The sequence below is a fragment of the Symsagittifera roscoffensis genome, chromosome 1 (genome assembly GCF_963678635.1).
Source record: "Symsagittifera roscoffensis chromosome 1, txSymRosc1.1, whole genome shotgun sequence".
NCBI classification, from domain to species: Eukaryota; Metazoa; Xenacoelomorpha; order Acoela; family Convolutidae; genus Symsagittifera; species Symsagittifera roscoffensis.
This window is the reverse complement of record NC_087062.1, coordinates 67290371-67306785: the sequence shown is the minus strand read 5'-3', so window position 1 is coordinate 67306785 and position 16415 is coordinate 67290371. Positions and strand designations below refer to the sequence as shown.

The 16415-nt window shown below is 40.1% G+C and overlaps 1 protein-coding gene across 1 annotated transcript in view; it reads right to left on the bottom strand.

Annotated features, from left to right (window-relative positions):
- Window positions 1-13091: 13091 nt before the first annotated feature.
- The window catches only part of LOC134856934 (uncharacterized), a gene marked incomplete at its 5' end in the record, with an annotated part of 46396 nt that continues 43072 nt past the window's right edge, over window positions 13092-16415 (bottom strand). Inside the window, 3 exon segments of the mRNA XM_063873222.1 lie at window positions 13092-13345; window positions 14861-14953; window positions 15527-15655. Coding sequence (XP_063729292.1) covers window positions 13107-13345; window positions 14861-14953; window positions 15527-15655 — 461 coding nt within the window.

Genomic DNA, 16415 nt, shown 5'->3' with positions numbered 1-16415 from the left:
TTGGACAAAGCAGGAATTATTTTAAAGCTTCTTTGCTATCTTTAATAGTTCTTCAAGTTCAAGCTCTTGGCAAATTTTTAACGATGATTGGACCTGGGGGGGGGGGTTATTTGCAACTCTTACCACTTTACCACTGGAGTCCGTAGAATTTCCGCAGTAGGTCTGAAAAATCTGTTTGATGCGATTTTATTGGGGAAGCTGACCATATTCAAAGAAAAACTGTGCACTGTTTGGTCTTGCATCCTTAATAGGGAAAACGAATGATGACCGTGACAAGCTGGGAGAAAACTACGCTAATTTCTTCAATGTAGCAGTTCCGTAATGAGAAAATTTTTTATTTCTGACCTGAAATACTTTATATATAACCTAACTTCTGGTTAGAAGTTCTTTTTGAAATGTTTAAATAAAGCAGGGATTTCCTTAAAGTTCTTCATGACTCATATTAATTCTGATCAGAAATTAGCTAAATCTAGTCTATTTCCAGTGTGCGCTCAATCTCCGTAAATCAACAAATATGAAGGTTCAAGAAGTTTAAATTAATGAGAGCATTTTTCGGCAAAAACTCATCATAATCTCTATCGTGCATAAACATCGTATAACTTCAATCTTCCGCTTGTCAATACAAATCGGCGCAAACTAGCCACAAAAACCGGTCGGTAATGTCCTTGAGACAAATTGCTGTTTTTCGCGGTCAGCCTTAATCAAGGCTGAACCGAATTAGAACCAAAAAACAGTAAAATACGGTCAAATGGTGCTATAGCCCCTCGGTTCTACATGTTTTAAGGTCTGCGTATGAGGGGGCTCGAACCCGGTTGACCGGCGTGAGAGACTTGTCTCTTGGCTGCACGGCCATCTGTCCTTATTTTATATGCATTTATACTCTTGTTTTATGCGCATCTATACTCTACTGCCTACTGCCTACTCTACTGATATCGTACAGCACGCGCTTCACGCTTCGGACGAGGCGCTTCCAGGAGCCGCCATGATGGGGTGCGCCTGGCGGGTTAAATTTCCAAGCAACACCTTTGTGTGCAAAAATGGTCAGAGCCATATCTTTCCAGCTCTTGATGCAGGCAAGTAGTTCCTTCTCCGCACCAACGAAGTTCGTGCCGTTATCTGACCAGATCGTGCTTGGTGTACCACGACGCGCAATGAACCGTTCAATGCCCATGACACAAGAACTGGTGTCCAGAGATGGTACAATCTCAAGGTGTACAGCCCTGGTGGTGAGGCAAGTAGAAAGAATTCCCCGTCTTTTTTCAGTGCTTCTGCGAACCGGAACGTAAAGCGGTCCAAAGTAATCCACCCCCGTATGATTAAAGGGTGGTTGCTTATATCCGAGACGTTCGACAGGTAAATTGGACAGAATCGGCTGAATGGTACTTGCTTTGCGTTTACGGCATGTTACACATTGATTTTCGATAGACCGAAGTAGTCGACGCAACCCAATTATTGCATATTTCATATTTAAAACGGAGCGCGTGTAATCTAAACCTTGATGAAAATGCTTATGGTGGAGGCTGCGGGCCAACAAACCAACTAGGGTAAGTCGGGCGTCGAGTAATATTGGGTGCTTAGTATCAAACTCGGTATTCACTAATTGCACGATCCGTCCGGTAGAACGGATGATACCAGCGGGACCAATAAATGGCGAGTATGTGGCAGTTTTACTACTATTATTAATAGGTTTGGCAGCGGTGAGTGTTTTTAATTCAACGGGGAAGTATTGCATCTGAGCAAGATGAATCAGTTTGCTTTCTGCAATATCAAATTCAGTGGGGTCTTTGATGTCTTATGTGAAGGCAGCATCCTCAACATAAAAGCGACTACTCGTTTATATCTCGTAAAGGCACTGAATCTTTCCCAATTGAACCCGTGTTTGGGATGTTTGATGGATGTGACATCGGTGACGAAGGAAGATGATGTCTCCAAGCAATTATCAACATCACAAGAAGGACCCTTCAAAAGAATTTTTTTGATTATACGTTCGTCGGGTATAAACGGCCAATCAGTAGTCCTGAGAATGCTCGGACCAATAACCCAGCTGCTATACTTGAGGGCTTCCAAATAAATCCCCCGTGTACCGGTATCAGCTGGAATATCGCCGCTCAGAACATGGTGCCACTCATCAATAGTGGTCGATTCGAGGATTTCGCCGACACGATAAGAAGAATACAGGTAACTTTTCAGTGGAGTTTAGCCACTACAAAACTGTTGTCCTATCTGTCCACATGTAGACATGATTAATGCAGACAGTAAGGGCGGTCAGTATATCATCTTTCAGTCGTGTGGCGAGCAGAGCAGCTTGAAGCTCTAGCTTCGGTATAGTTAGCGCTTTCATGGGCGCAACGCGAGCTTTACCAATGATGAAGGATTTTTGAGTTTTGTGCGCACGCAAAAATCCAAACGCAGAGAAAACGTCCTGCGAGCTATCACCGAACATGTGGAGCTCAATTTGAACAACAGGCTCTGTGAAGTAACAACGGAGAATAGTCAATTGCCCTAAGAGAGGGAGACCGGAGTGCCACTCGAGAAATTTATCTCTTATCTCTTCCGGCAATTCATCGTCCCAACTTTGGCCACTGTTTTTCCAAATATCTTTAAGCAAAAGATGGACCCTAATTGTGAATGGAGCTACCAACCCAACAGGATCAAACACAGAAGAGACGAAACTCAACACTGTTCGTTGAGTTATTGCTTTATCGAGAGGACGATCCACGCCTCTGCTAGAAACCAATGTGTCTTTAACATGGTCCCACTTAAGACCTAAGACGTGTAATGATTGTTCGGCACCGTTACATATTTCCTTGATTGGTGAAGACGAGGTTTCGCAATCCTCGGGGTTCATTGCTGAAGTGATTTCATCAGCATTACTGACAAATTTAGTCAAATTAAATCCTCCCAACTTTAGTAAGGAAACCAAATCGCGTCTAATTTTAATTGCATGGGTAACGTTCTCGAGCGAATCCAAGTAATCGTCCATGTAAAATTTTTCATTTACGACTGAAGCGGCCTCAGAGTATGTGGACATATTATCAGTTGCTGTTTTCAGGACTTATTTAAGGATGTGCCGTGAAACTTAGAAGCCCCATTAAGGACTCGGCGCAGCTTGCCCGGCTTATTCGGATTTACGACGGGATGGTGTGGAGGATACCACTCGCGATCGGTACGCTTACGTGGATCATGCGGTTCGACGGTAACGACATAGCCATTCCTAATGTCCTCTCTAATTGTCTCTGCGTATCTTTCGCGCAGTTCAGGGTCTTTTTTAACCTTCTCTCTAATGTTTTAAATTGGGCGAGTGACGAGTAATAGTTATTTGGTAGACTGACATTACTATCAATCCAAAGCATAGGCACAATGTATCTTTCGCCATTGTGAACTGTTTCAGAATTTAGGACGGATAAAGCATGTTTATCCGAGGCGGAACGGGCATCGACTTGTTTGAAAGCATCATAAGATTCCAACTCGTACCAAGATTTTATCTGGTCGGTCGGAGAATAATCTTCAACAACACGCTTGAAAGACGAAGAAGTAGAGTTAACGGACGGCGGCAACGGACCACTCATGACCCAACCAACGGCAGGCAAACGGAACACGGTGAGTTTTCATTATTTCCAAAGATGAACTCAATGGGTCTAACGGCGTGGTAGTAGTCTTGTCTTATAATAACTTCAACGTCCTCATAAGTACATTGAGTGGGCTTAATAGGTGCTAATTGTGGATATTTATTCTGCAAATCAGCAATATTGATTAATTCGGAACCAATCAGAATTTTGTCTTTAACTTATACACACAGAGAAAATACAAAATCACTATTATTCGGCTCGGAGGAAACTGTAAACTTGCCCCCCTGAGCCTCAACGACGATGGTTGAATTGAAACCACTAATTGACAAGTTAACGGGCTCACCTACTAAGCCGAGACGGTTTACGAGTGACGACGACACCCAAGAGTGAGTCGATGTACTATCACAAAGAAGCAACGTCAGGAGACTGGTTACATCCGTGGATACACCAAGTGTTGCAATTGGCAACAACCTTTTAGATGATTCAATGTCAGGTACATCACTAACAGCGGCATGGGTGGAAGTTTTTGTATTCTCCTTGCATTTGTTTGTTCCAGCCTTAGTTGACACATTTGAGTTTTCCCTCCGAGGAAAAATATTTTTTGGCTCCATGGAGCAAGACATTATGTGTGCTATCACACTCTGTCTTCGGGCATTTTTTAGCTCTAGAACATTGCCGGAAACTATGATTGCCATTAAGGCAAGGGAAGCAAAGTTTGTATTCAGCTACGTATTTTGCTCGCTGAGTAGCATTCTTTTCCTTGAAAACGGCACAGTTCCACAATGCGTGACTACCCTTACACAAAACGCACGGCGGAAACTTAGACTTATCCTGAGCGTTACCTGGCTATTGGCTGCAAAAGCTTTGGTTGTTTTTAGTTTAACTGGTTCCCCGTGTTGGGCGCTGCCAATTATGCCTAACAATATGCATTGACCAAGCTTCCTTTAGGTCATGCGGAAGTTTACTAACAGCTTGGTTTAACAGGTTAACACTATTTAGATCATCGCTGAATGACAATGATTTGAACTGCTACGAGGCCAGATATGGCAGAGGAGAAATTAATGACATTTTCTGAATTGTGCATCCTAAGTTGAGGAAAAGTATTCACCTTATCAAGATGCGTACCAACAATGGCATGTGGTTGCCCAAACTTCCGTTGCAAGGTGGCCAGTGCATCCTTGTACATAACGCCACTATAACTAAACTCCGCAATTGCGGTTTTTGCTTTGCCTGTGACGAGCGTTTTTAAGTATGTCAGTTTCGTATCATCGGTGAGAACAGCGGTGGACTTAAACTGACCAAAGCATTCGTGCCAGTTTAACGGGTTGCCGTCAACCTGGGCTAATTTCCTTTCAAGAAGATGATCTTTGCGGCTATTCATCAAAAATTCCGCCAGTTTACAAGCTGAGAGAAGTTGATCCGATGAACAACCTTGGTTCGGATAAGCAGGAGGCGGTGCGTAGTCTTCATTGACTGGCTGATAACCAGTATTAGTATGATTGACGAAATGCGTAACATGTTGTGGATGAACTGGGGGAGTATTAAAATACACAGTCCCACCACTAGTATACGAAGCGGCGGTGTTACACAATGGGACAACAGTTGTCACATTAGAAAAAATGTTTCCAGCATTACAACACTGAGCAGGCGTGACGACTGGAGTTGTAGCTGCCAATCGCCATAAGTTTGCATCACTTGTGTAGTAATCGTTGATATTAGGTGACACAGTATTCGGAACAAAAGGAAGATTATGTTGCGTCTGGACTGGCGCTGCATGGCAATTAGGTGCCGAAAAGAAAACCGGCGTTGGGTTTACTCCAGAAGATGAGAAGCCACCACCAGCAAATGCAGGTGACAAAGAAACAAAACCAGAACCGGGTTGTGCCTGTAACAATCGGACAGGTAATGATTCCGGTTGCGCGATGGCAAAACTACCATTAGTTATGTTTGAACTCATGGTCTGTAAAGTAACAGCAGACGGTCGTGTAACCTGTGTGCACTAGAATGCTTATTGTTAAGTGGGACTGAAACAGATAGAACAGAAACTTGCAATGGCAAAAGGTTTGCACTGTCAAATTGAGGCATAGCCCGATGTCCATGACTATGGATTCCAGGGTCACTCAAGGCAGTGTGCTCATGGTTATGACTATAACTGTTGTGGTTGCGAGGTATGCAGAAGTGTGCGGGTGTGCGGAAATTGTCGGTTCTGGCGAAATTGATACAGGAGTGAAGGCCAGCAAACCTGGCCCACTAGCAACGTCAGGAGGTGCTTGTGAACTAACAGAGTCAACCCAATCATTAGTCCGATCGGTTGCTACTTTTGAATCAGGTTGACTTACTCCTGTCGAGTTACTTTCCGCTACCTTCTCTCTAACCTCAGATGAACTGTGCTCAACTTCAAACGCTTTCAGTTCTGTTTCAATTAGTTGCTTTTTATGACTTTCAGCCAATTGCTCTAGTTTCAGCTGACTTTGTTCGAACTTAAGACAGTTCTCTTGCTCTTTAAGTCTTAAGGATACTTGATACTGCCTTTCCAGCTCCTCATGGCGTCGTTTTACTAAAGCTAATTCATGCCGTTTCTCACTTGATGACATAGTGCGAACAGTCGACGTATGATGAGTGGAAGCAGATTTATCAGACTTTTGTGAGTCAAGCTTTCTACTATCCTTAGACTTATTAGAGACCTTAGACCTGTTTTTAGATACTCGTGCTTCTGAATCTCTTGTTTTGTGCGAGCGTGAGGATCTCTCAGACGTAGTTTGTTGTGAAAATCCATTGCTCCCTGTAATGCCAGCTGCTGAAAATGACGAAGGTTCAAGGCTCATCTTGTAAGTTTGAGCTTCATGCATTACTTTATCGTTCATTTCGGTTACTTTCTTAAGCCAAAAGTCTTGCTGAGTAATAACTTTTTCAGGGTTTTCCATTTTTCCCGCTAACCTAATTAATTGCTCATTGCCGTCGACACCTTTTTCAACGCAATTTTACAATTGTAAACAGCATTACTAATTTTTGTGGTGCGACTATCGTTCTCAATGTACTCAAGTAATAATGAGTGACCTTTCAGCAGCTCATTTTCTAGATTTAGACAGGTTTCAAATAGCTTGCGTATCCTACTTTGGAATTTTTCGTCCATGTTTTTTTTACAAATTGACAATGTTTTACGGATGCTCACCAAACAGAAAACAATTTATTAAAATGAGATGATGTTTTGATACGTAATTACATTTACAATAATATATCAACCTTAGTTTACAAGATGGGGGAACTTGACGTCTGAAAGCTTCTGCCTGAAGCCTATTTGTTATAGTTTTTCGAGCTTTGAGTAGTAAGCGCTTCCGCTTCTTACGAGTCTTAAGGATGTTAGGATTAGCGCTATAACGCCTTAGAAGGAGCAGAGTCTTTAACTTAAGGGATGGAGGCTGGTGAAGCTCTTTGTACTTCTCAATTAGTACCTGGTCCTTAGCCTTACGCTTAGAGATAAAGTCTTTGACGACGTTCAGAACGAGAATACCTACCTAAACTTTCCTCTATATCCTCGGTTCCGTTCCGTCTACAGTAAACGATCTCACAAATAATTGTCTTATACCTTAATAACAAATTGACAAGATGCTCACTACTCAGCTTGCGGTTATTGTTGCTGCGATGCCTACTTATCGAGTTATTAATGGCGTCGTGCCAAATTACAAGGTCGTTACTGTGAGACATGTAGTGATGAAGGTAGTACTATATTGTTTTCTGAGCGTCCCTAGCGTTAAAGTTCAAACTCAATTCTGGCTTTGTAAAGCAAGTATCTTTGACGCGCTTCTGATACGGAGAGGCGGGAAGTTTTCGGAGCGCGTGATCCAAGGAACTAGCTCCTAGAATGATTACCATATACTTAAGAAACCTATGCGACGGCTTCGTTACGCTTAAGTACCAATGGGGTTGGAAAATTAATTAGGTCGGTTGAACTCCAACAACACACACGGAGTAAACCTGGGGATGAAAGAATTCAACTTAACTCACTCAATATCACCGTACCTGACCATTTAACAATACTGTCTCGCAACGAAGTCAATAATCGGACGGTCTGAAACGGCTTTGATTTACTTGAAGCAAACTGGCTTTCAGTTTCACCAAAGGTGGTTGGGGGATCAGGCAAATTGGTTAAGTTCCAACAACACAAGCAAAAGAAACCTGAGGATGAAAAAAAAACTCAACTTAGTTTGCCCGATATTTCGCTACCACACCACTTAAGGTTGGTGTCATCTTACAGCACAGTTTCGCAGAATTCTGGAGACGTTTTGAGGATTTTTAGCCTTTTTTTAAACTTTTTTCACAAAATTTTTCGGAAAATTTTGGTCAGCAAGTTCGAGTCATAAACCAATCCAAAAAACTAGTCCAGTACCTCTTGTATATGTTCCGATTTTACGGATTAGTGTTCCGTTCACATATATTCAAAAAAAAATTTGGTATCGAGAAAAATGTCAATCAGTCGTCTATGTACCGACTGTAAGATATTTCAGTTCAACGGAACTGTCCAAAAAGTTTTGGGTATTGAGAAAAACTACCGGTTGCTAGCTTGCGGGAAAAATTTCAACATATATGACAGCGTAAATCAATTTTTATAGCACAAATGGAAAATTTTAAAAGTTTTGGAACCTTCTTACAGTTTTTTGGGAGATTGGAGTCACTGGTTTGTTGGTAGTTGACGAGAAACCCTCGAACCAACTCGTTTGGTTGCAGCGACAGACCGTCTAGGAATCGTACACAACTTCGTGAAATCACTTATGGGGTCCGTATACAATAGCTCTGCTGAGGGACTAGAGTGGGCCACGGACACTGCTTGAGAAGGGCTGTAGTGGGCCAACTGTCAAAGGTGCAGTAGTGAACCGAGAATACTACTGGAGAGGGGGGCGTCCGATTGTCCAAGGTGCAGTAGTGGACCGAGAACACTGCTGGAGAATCCTGCCAGAAATTGAATTGCCCGAGAATGCTGCTGCAGCTGTATAATACTGCCAGGAATGTAAAAGCCCGAGAATGCAGTCCCTGCTGTAGTATATTGTCAGGAATCTAATTGCTTTGGAAGGATGCTTCAGATAACAGCCAGAAAACTCTATTGCAGACGATAATTAAACCTCTTCTTTGTCCTTTTATTCCCCAGCTGCCAATCTCATAGCAATGAAAAGGGGGGGGGGGAGCAACGGGCACGAAAAAATGGTTCAAGAAGTTTAAATTAATGAAAGCATTTTTCGGCAAAAACTCATCATAATCTCTATCGAGCATAAACATCGTATAACTTCAATCTTCAGTTTGTTTCGGTACAAATCGGCGCAATCTAGCCACAAGAACCGGTTGGTAGTGTCTTTGAGACAAATTGCTCTTTTTGGCGGTCAGCCTTAATCAAGGCTGAACCGAATTAGAACCAAAAAACAGTAAAATACGGTCAAATGGTGCTATAGCCCCTCGGTTCTACATGTTTTAAGGTCTGCGTATGGGGGGACTCGAACCCGGTTGACCGGCGTGAGAGACTTGTCCCTTGGCCGCACGGCCATCTGTCCTTATTTTATATGCATTTAAACTCTGGTTTTTTTGTATGCATCTATACTCTACATTTGTGTTGCAACATCCATCTAGAAAAAGTCTCATGCTTTGGCTCGAACCCCTGACCTTCAGATTTATAGACGGTTGTGCAAACCACTAGGTTAGAGGACTTGAAGACGAGGGACAGTTTTAGCGAAATCAAATTTGTTATAACAAGTGTGGACCAATCGCTTAGCAGACCAATCTTTTAGCATAAAAAGTGAGAAATGACTCTCCTATCAGACCAGCCTAAAAAAGTGATAGATGATTGATTGACAGACTCAGAAAAACGCTCAGCATGGACTTTTTGTCAACAAAAATATCAACTTCAAAAACACAACAGTCTAAATTAGCGGCAAAACAAAGGTTTATGCGCACAAGAAAACTCGTGTCCCTAGCACCACAACAAGTTTTAGTTTGCATTGTGTTGCTACTGTTATTGTGTATATTCGAAGCATGTTTATCTTGTTGCGGTTGAGCAGTGAATTGATTTTTAGTTATTTCTTTCCAAAACTGTTTATTTCTAAATTAGAAAATAAATAGATCACTTCTGCACAGAGAATACGAGAAAACTAGGCTTGATAATCTATATAAAATTTATATCTAGCCTCCGTTGGGTACGGGGTTTTAATCAATAACTCCCAGATTTTGACCACCGTATTGTTAAACCATCATAACTCGGGAAAACAGTCCTCATTGGCTTCACCGCTTCCACCTCGGCCAACTAGCAAAAAATACCTTGCATATTACATCGGATGTTCGGTGATATATTACACTAAGTGGTAATTTTAATTTAATTAGCTGGATTGCTTTTTGTTATACTTCGGACAGTATTTATATAATTTTTTTCAAAAGCCAAATTTTTTGGCAAAAAAGTGTTAATTTAGAGCTTTTCAATAACATTTTATCTGTCAGAGTAATGTATTTACACAAAATATCTTAGCAGCATGTACAATTGATTAAAAATGAAATGAAACTTTATTATGCATTATTAGTTCTCAAATTTAATACATGCGCCATACTTAGAATTGCCACCTATTGTAACATATCACCGGATTGAATTGCGCTAAAGTTGATATTTGCCGCGAATGTTGTTTCTTTTGCTTTAGAGAAAATTTTACTTCTCAAATCTGCTGCCAAATTTTCCCATGCTTAATAAGAAACAGCAAATGGACATCACTGGTCCATTTTTGGACAAAACAGGAACAAATTGTTAATACAATAGAGTGGGGGGGGGGGGGGTATTGTTAAGTAGATTCAAAAATCACTAGTTAAGTCCTAAAACTTCTCGATTGGCACATCAAATAACATAGGAGCATAGACAGTTCGGTCAGACCGAATTTCAGGGCTTGAAAACAAACGGTTGTCGAAATTTTGTAAAGAGAAATGTACTTTTCTTTTCTTTCACCCTATTGCAGATCATTGTTGCTGTGGTTTGGTAGAGGGATTGACTCAAATTATCAAACAAAAGATGGGCATTATGAAACTACACCCCTTGTTTAAGGAAATGCAATCAGCGGTATCCATACTCATCGACGATGTAAGATTCGCCAAGAAAAGAATTTAATTGATAAATCGCCGTTTGAATAACAATTCGCACATTAACCAAACACGGAAATTACCTAAGCGAGAGTCCCGGCCCGCTGTAGACGACTACATGTTAAGACCATTTATTCACGAGGGATAGGACCAGCATACGAGCTGTACAGCTCATCACGGCGAATCGCTGTTGTGCTCCTGCTTAAGAACTACATGCAATTGTTTTGGTTATTTCTCTGGGCTGGGTAATGTTGCCTCACTCGCAAGCAATGAGCATGGATCATGGTGGGTTCGAACATCCGACCTTTTTTTGGAGAGCCCCATGCGACGCCAGAAAAAGGCCAAACAGAAAGGTCTTGCCAGCAGCGATTTGTCCCCATGCTACAAGACACCAACGACCGAAATTAATGAGACAGCTCACTATCGCGCACTTGAGAAGCTGACAAAGTCAGCAAAGGATCGGAAACATCAAAAGAAGTCGCTTTCACATGCTCAGGGTTCTTCGGCGTTAAAAGTCCCCACAGACCGCAAGGTCTAGCCGTCAACCTTAGAGGAGACCGGAATCAATGCACCCTCCGCTTTCGCGGAGTAAAAATAAAGGCTGGTCGCAGCACTCTCACTTACGTTTCCAAGTAATTTAGAGCTCCAAGTAATTTATCCATAATCCTTCTAATGTTCAGGTCTACAGGAAAGTTATTGACTGGAAATTGGATGATTCTTTAACTATTAAGAAAATAGTCTCAAAATTTACTGGGGATACTCATATTACTATCAAAAGGAAAGTTATTCGGAAAAAAACTCGCCATAAACATATCAATAATAACGTTAAGTGTTTAGGTAACCAGGGTCACGCGAGCACTTCGCGACAACAAGTTCCAGCCAAAACTGAAAAACCTTCTCTCAGCAAGGATCCTTGAACACTTCAGTAGGCATACATGTCGCAAACCAGTGTTCGCTCTTGACAAAACGGTTCAGTGCTACGGTACCCAATGAATCAGCAGAAAAACTAACTTCAGCCAAAACCACCCCCATTGTATACATTCTATTCCTCATCCTTCAGACCTTGTTCCAGTTTTGTAAGCAGATGAACGAGCCAAAGAGAGCTCTGCGACAGTATCTAGTCGTCTACTCTAAATTCGCTGCGTCGGTTACTCCGAAGTCAAGTCCGGTCGAATCATCACAGAAACCTCCAAACCAGAATGTTAATGTGATGTGTCAACGCCATTCAAGTCAGGACGAAATAAACGACAGACAATTTTTTATTGCAATCTGGTTGGTCATGCAGTTAAGTAAGTCTCTGCTATGTTATATTCTCACCAGATTTATCCAGGGGATTGCATTCCTATTTCGGCGAGGACCACTGCGTCTCCTAGCAGAATGATTGGCTTTTTTGAAAAATCATATCAACGCTGAGCTCTTAATTTCAACTAAGTATTTTTGTTTTTAATTACTTAAATTTACTTGATAGTGCTTTCCTCTATTTTTCTGATGTTGGGGAAATGGGACAGCTTTGTAACCCATTGATGGTGTTTAGTACTTGCTTGAGTGTCAAAATTGGCCTGGGTTTCCTGAACTGGACATAATTAGTTGAGTAACTATGTTCATTCTTTGTTGGCCATCAAATAATTACGGTTTACTCACGCAAATTTTCGTAAAGCATATCAAATACTCTCATGGGCGGATCTTAGATTCTATCTTGGGGGAAACGTTTAAGAGAAAAACTGAAAAATCAAACATAGCCAACTCACAGTTGGAAAAAAGTAACGAACGCAAATAAACAGAAAAAAAACACTGACAATGTTCAAAAAATTGCAATTCTTAGAACAATTTATGATTGACGCTTTCCTGATAACATTAACCCAACTTGAGAAAATTGGATCAATCGCTAAACTTTTCATTCCGCTGGAAATTTATAAATAAAATTCTACTTTCGAAACTAGAAATTGTTCACATTTTCGTATTTGGAGAGTGCTATTTACGTCACTTTCTGCAGATGAGTTTCAATTGAACTCAAAAAGTGCACTTATAGCTAAGTGCATTCATAAATTCATCAATATGTATGAATGCACATCTGTAGTTAATAAAGCATTTTATTACTTTTTCCTGAAATAAAAACAAAAAAATCACCAAAAAAATCATCAAAATCACTTTGAAGTAACTTTTTACTGATTTCCTTCTTCAAGGAAGGCTGGGCAAAATAACCATTGAAATTGAATTTGTTCTTCCTTACCTTAAATCGTAGCTTCACGCATAAAAAAAATATAAAAATAGAAAGTTTCAAAGGCGAAGGAAAGTGAAAAATTAATTCTGCCATTGGTTAATCTATGGACTAATCAAAGTTTTCAGAAGACCTTCAATTCATGTTGTAATTACAATTAGTTTAGTTGATAGATTACTATAGATTTTTTTTCATAACCGCAATACCATTTGACTGAATCAGAAAACATCCTGAATTTCGGTCATATAGGGGCAAGAGTATTTTCTCAGTTTGGCCATCAAAGTTGTTGAATCAACAGTCTGGCTGACAAACATTCCAGACCGGCCAAAATAAGTCTGAGTCCAGTGAAACATGGAGCAGTTTTCAAGTTCAGTGAGCTCCTGTAACTGTCGACTCGTTTCTGTGTCGTTTCGATTGTTGAGCGCTCGGTCGTAACATAAAGCACCACTATTGTGTCCTGAAAGAAGTAAAATGAATTGCTCCGAATTAAGATGTCAATAAAAGCAAAATTCTAACACAAGAAGTTCCGATTAGAACCATCTGGGCAAATTTCGTTTATTAGAACTTTTCTAAAATAACTTTTTTTTTGACACGGAGCGGAGCTACAAATAACAATTAAAAATAAATAGCTATAGCAAAAAATATTAATATACAATTATTCACCAGTTGAGTTTTCAAAAAAACTTCTCAACACTTGAATTAGGATGCAAAAGAGTTAAATGCGCTTCATCATTCAGCCTAATAGGACGTGTATTTGTGATACTGATTTGTGTGGAAAAAATAACATTAAAAACTTAAAATTTAAAATAACCTTGAAATGACAAGCCTTTGTGTCTGACGTAACTGAAAGACACTAAAATCTTTTTTTCTCGACACCGCGAAAATCACTTCAGCGAAATTTTTGATTCCAGACCTAAGCAATATTAAAGCCTTATATTTGTACTCTTTGGTCCTCCCTTTGTACTATTTTAAGATATCAATTTTTGGCTGTATTAATTGGCTGTACAATAGATACTATTTTGGCTGTACAATATGGACTAATTTTGAGGGGTAGCGCTCGCCAAAAAAGGCATTTTTTTGGTCAAAGTTTGTCAAAAAGTGCCTAAAAACGCCTTTTTTGGCCTGTTTTTTTTTTCAAAAATTGCCTTTGGCGCAGAAAGTTTGATCAAAATAGGGTTTTTATAGTGATGTAGGAGAGGTCAGAAAATCTCAATTTGTTCGACTTAAGAAAAGGTCGTCAAAACTTTATAATTTTTTTTTTAAATCTGCCCCCGTTGATCGAGAAAGTCCTAGATCTGCCCTGGCATCGAATACGAAGTTTTTTTTATCTATCTGTAGTTGGTTTGCAAATTGCAAATGAGAAAACCACGTACAGCGTTTTCAAATGCATCCTGGTTTACAAATTATGTTTTATTCACTTAAAACGCCCGAAACAGTTGTAGTAGTGGGGTTAATACAAACTTTTTTTTTCATATGTGTTTCAATTGCTTCCTGGGTTGAGGTCCGCGACTTATTTTCAACTTTTTCGGTCGCGCCGGTGTTAACTCTGCGACCACAAAATACGTAGTCTGAACAGTGACAAAGTCTGGAAATACCGTAACCCGGTCGCGATTGTCAAAAAGTTAGTAGCGGACAAAGCCTGGAAATAACGTATCTCAGTCGCGATGGTAACACATAAGTGGCGGCAAGGTCAAAAAATAAGTCGCGCCGATAGCGGACTCCTTGCCTCGGTCGCGGTGGTCTGAAAACACCCAACTCTGAAGGCGGCAGTCTGGAAATTCAAAATTTGGTCGCGACCGCCTGATCATAAAAACATAACCTCGACTCGGGTGGATCTCTTGATCATGCAAGCATTCAATGAAATGAAAAAATCAGATGTGAGATGAGCAGGCAGAAACCTTGACCGCGAAAATTCTAATTCAATCACTAAACTTGTGTGCAGCATAGAAGAAAAATCGTGAAATTAACTGACCAATAATTGACCATTTTCCGCATTTTTCTAGCAATCCAACGGTTTTGTCATTGAGGTTGACTGTTTTATTGAGCTTCGCACAATGCTCCATCACTAAAACAATTGAAAATATTCTATTTTGTTGGGTTGGCACATAGGTTTCAACGCCTTGCAGATTTTATGTTACAAGTTTATTTGACAGCAGATTTCGCCCTTTGGAATTTTTTTTGTGATCAGCCCGAGTTTGGGCATTAGGCATTCCGACTTAATCAAGTGCAAAATCAGCAATTTATAAAACAAACCAGACAAAATTTGCCATTGAATCAAAATAGGACCAAAACTGTCATTTTTGAAGTAGGACAAAATTCGAGTCAAAAAAATTCTCAGTGAATTAATGAATTACCAAATGTCATGAAAATTCCCAACTGGCATACAATTGAGATATTCTTGTTCAGTCTCCCACTCCACTCATTTGCTTAAACTTCAAATTTATGATGAAACCATTGATTTTAGAAGATTGGCTATGCAAAATACTATATCTAGAAATGGGTCGTTCATGTTCACACCCCCCTCTCGAAATCCGCTGGTGAACGCTGTGGAAATTTACGGCCCGTATTCAGAGGCGCCCCTTTCAAGCGTCTCTGAATCAAGTGTCGAGATAAAAATATGATAACTGATTGTTCTTACAGGTGGTGAATAAGGCCCGCGTGAGTGTCGTATACCCGCTTGGGTTGTAGTTTGTCACAGCGGAAACCATGGCCACCTTCAGCAGTTCTAGCGACTCCCTATCCTGCGAGGCTTTATACACAGTATTTCCTTAAACATATGTCTAGTACAAATTGTAATTCAGTAAAAATAAACAACATACTAACTAAACAACAAAAACAGACAAAAAAATAACACATATTTTAAGCTGTCAAATTCAGTTTGTTAAAAACACAAGAGAAATTTGAATGCCCAAAAATTATGTCCACCAATAAAAATTCAAAGTTTGAAAATCTGAGATGATGAAGCTCGAAATTCAGGCAGTTTAAAGGATTATCTTGATTGGCTTATAATTATGACGCATCGGGTCCTTGGATTACGGTGCTCGTCTTATATATTGAATACCTCGACCAAATCGCGGCATGTTTTGACCGTCGCGACTAAAATAGGCTACGTTTAATTTTATCAACCAAACTGTGGTATAATTTAACTTCCTCCGTTAAAAGTATGTGCTAAAACTGGCTTGATCCGGCTTAGATAAGGTTTGTCCATCTCTTTAAAACATGATTGAGTCTTTTGATTTTCTCGACTGAAATAAATGTAACCGAGTTTGAGCGCGTATATTTCAACTCTGACAAATAATCTCGAGTTTCTTGACTGTCTTACCGAAACAAAAACTTTTCTATGCATTTATGTCTTCAGTTGTTTTTGCAATTATGAGCGGTTGAGCAAATTATTCTCATGGCAAGATTTAATATTCCTAAAACGGACAAATTTCAGCCTCTATAATTTTAAACTTAACTTTAAATTTTAATATATGAAATGTATTGAATAGTGACAATTTTATTAAATAGGTTCCGCCCTTGAACAA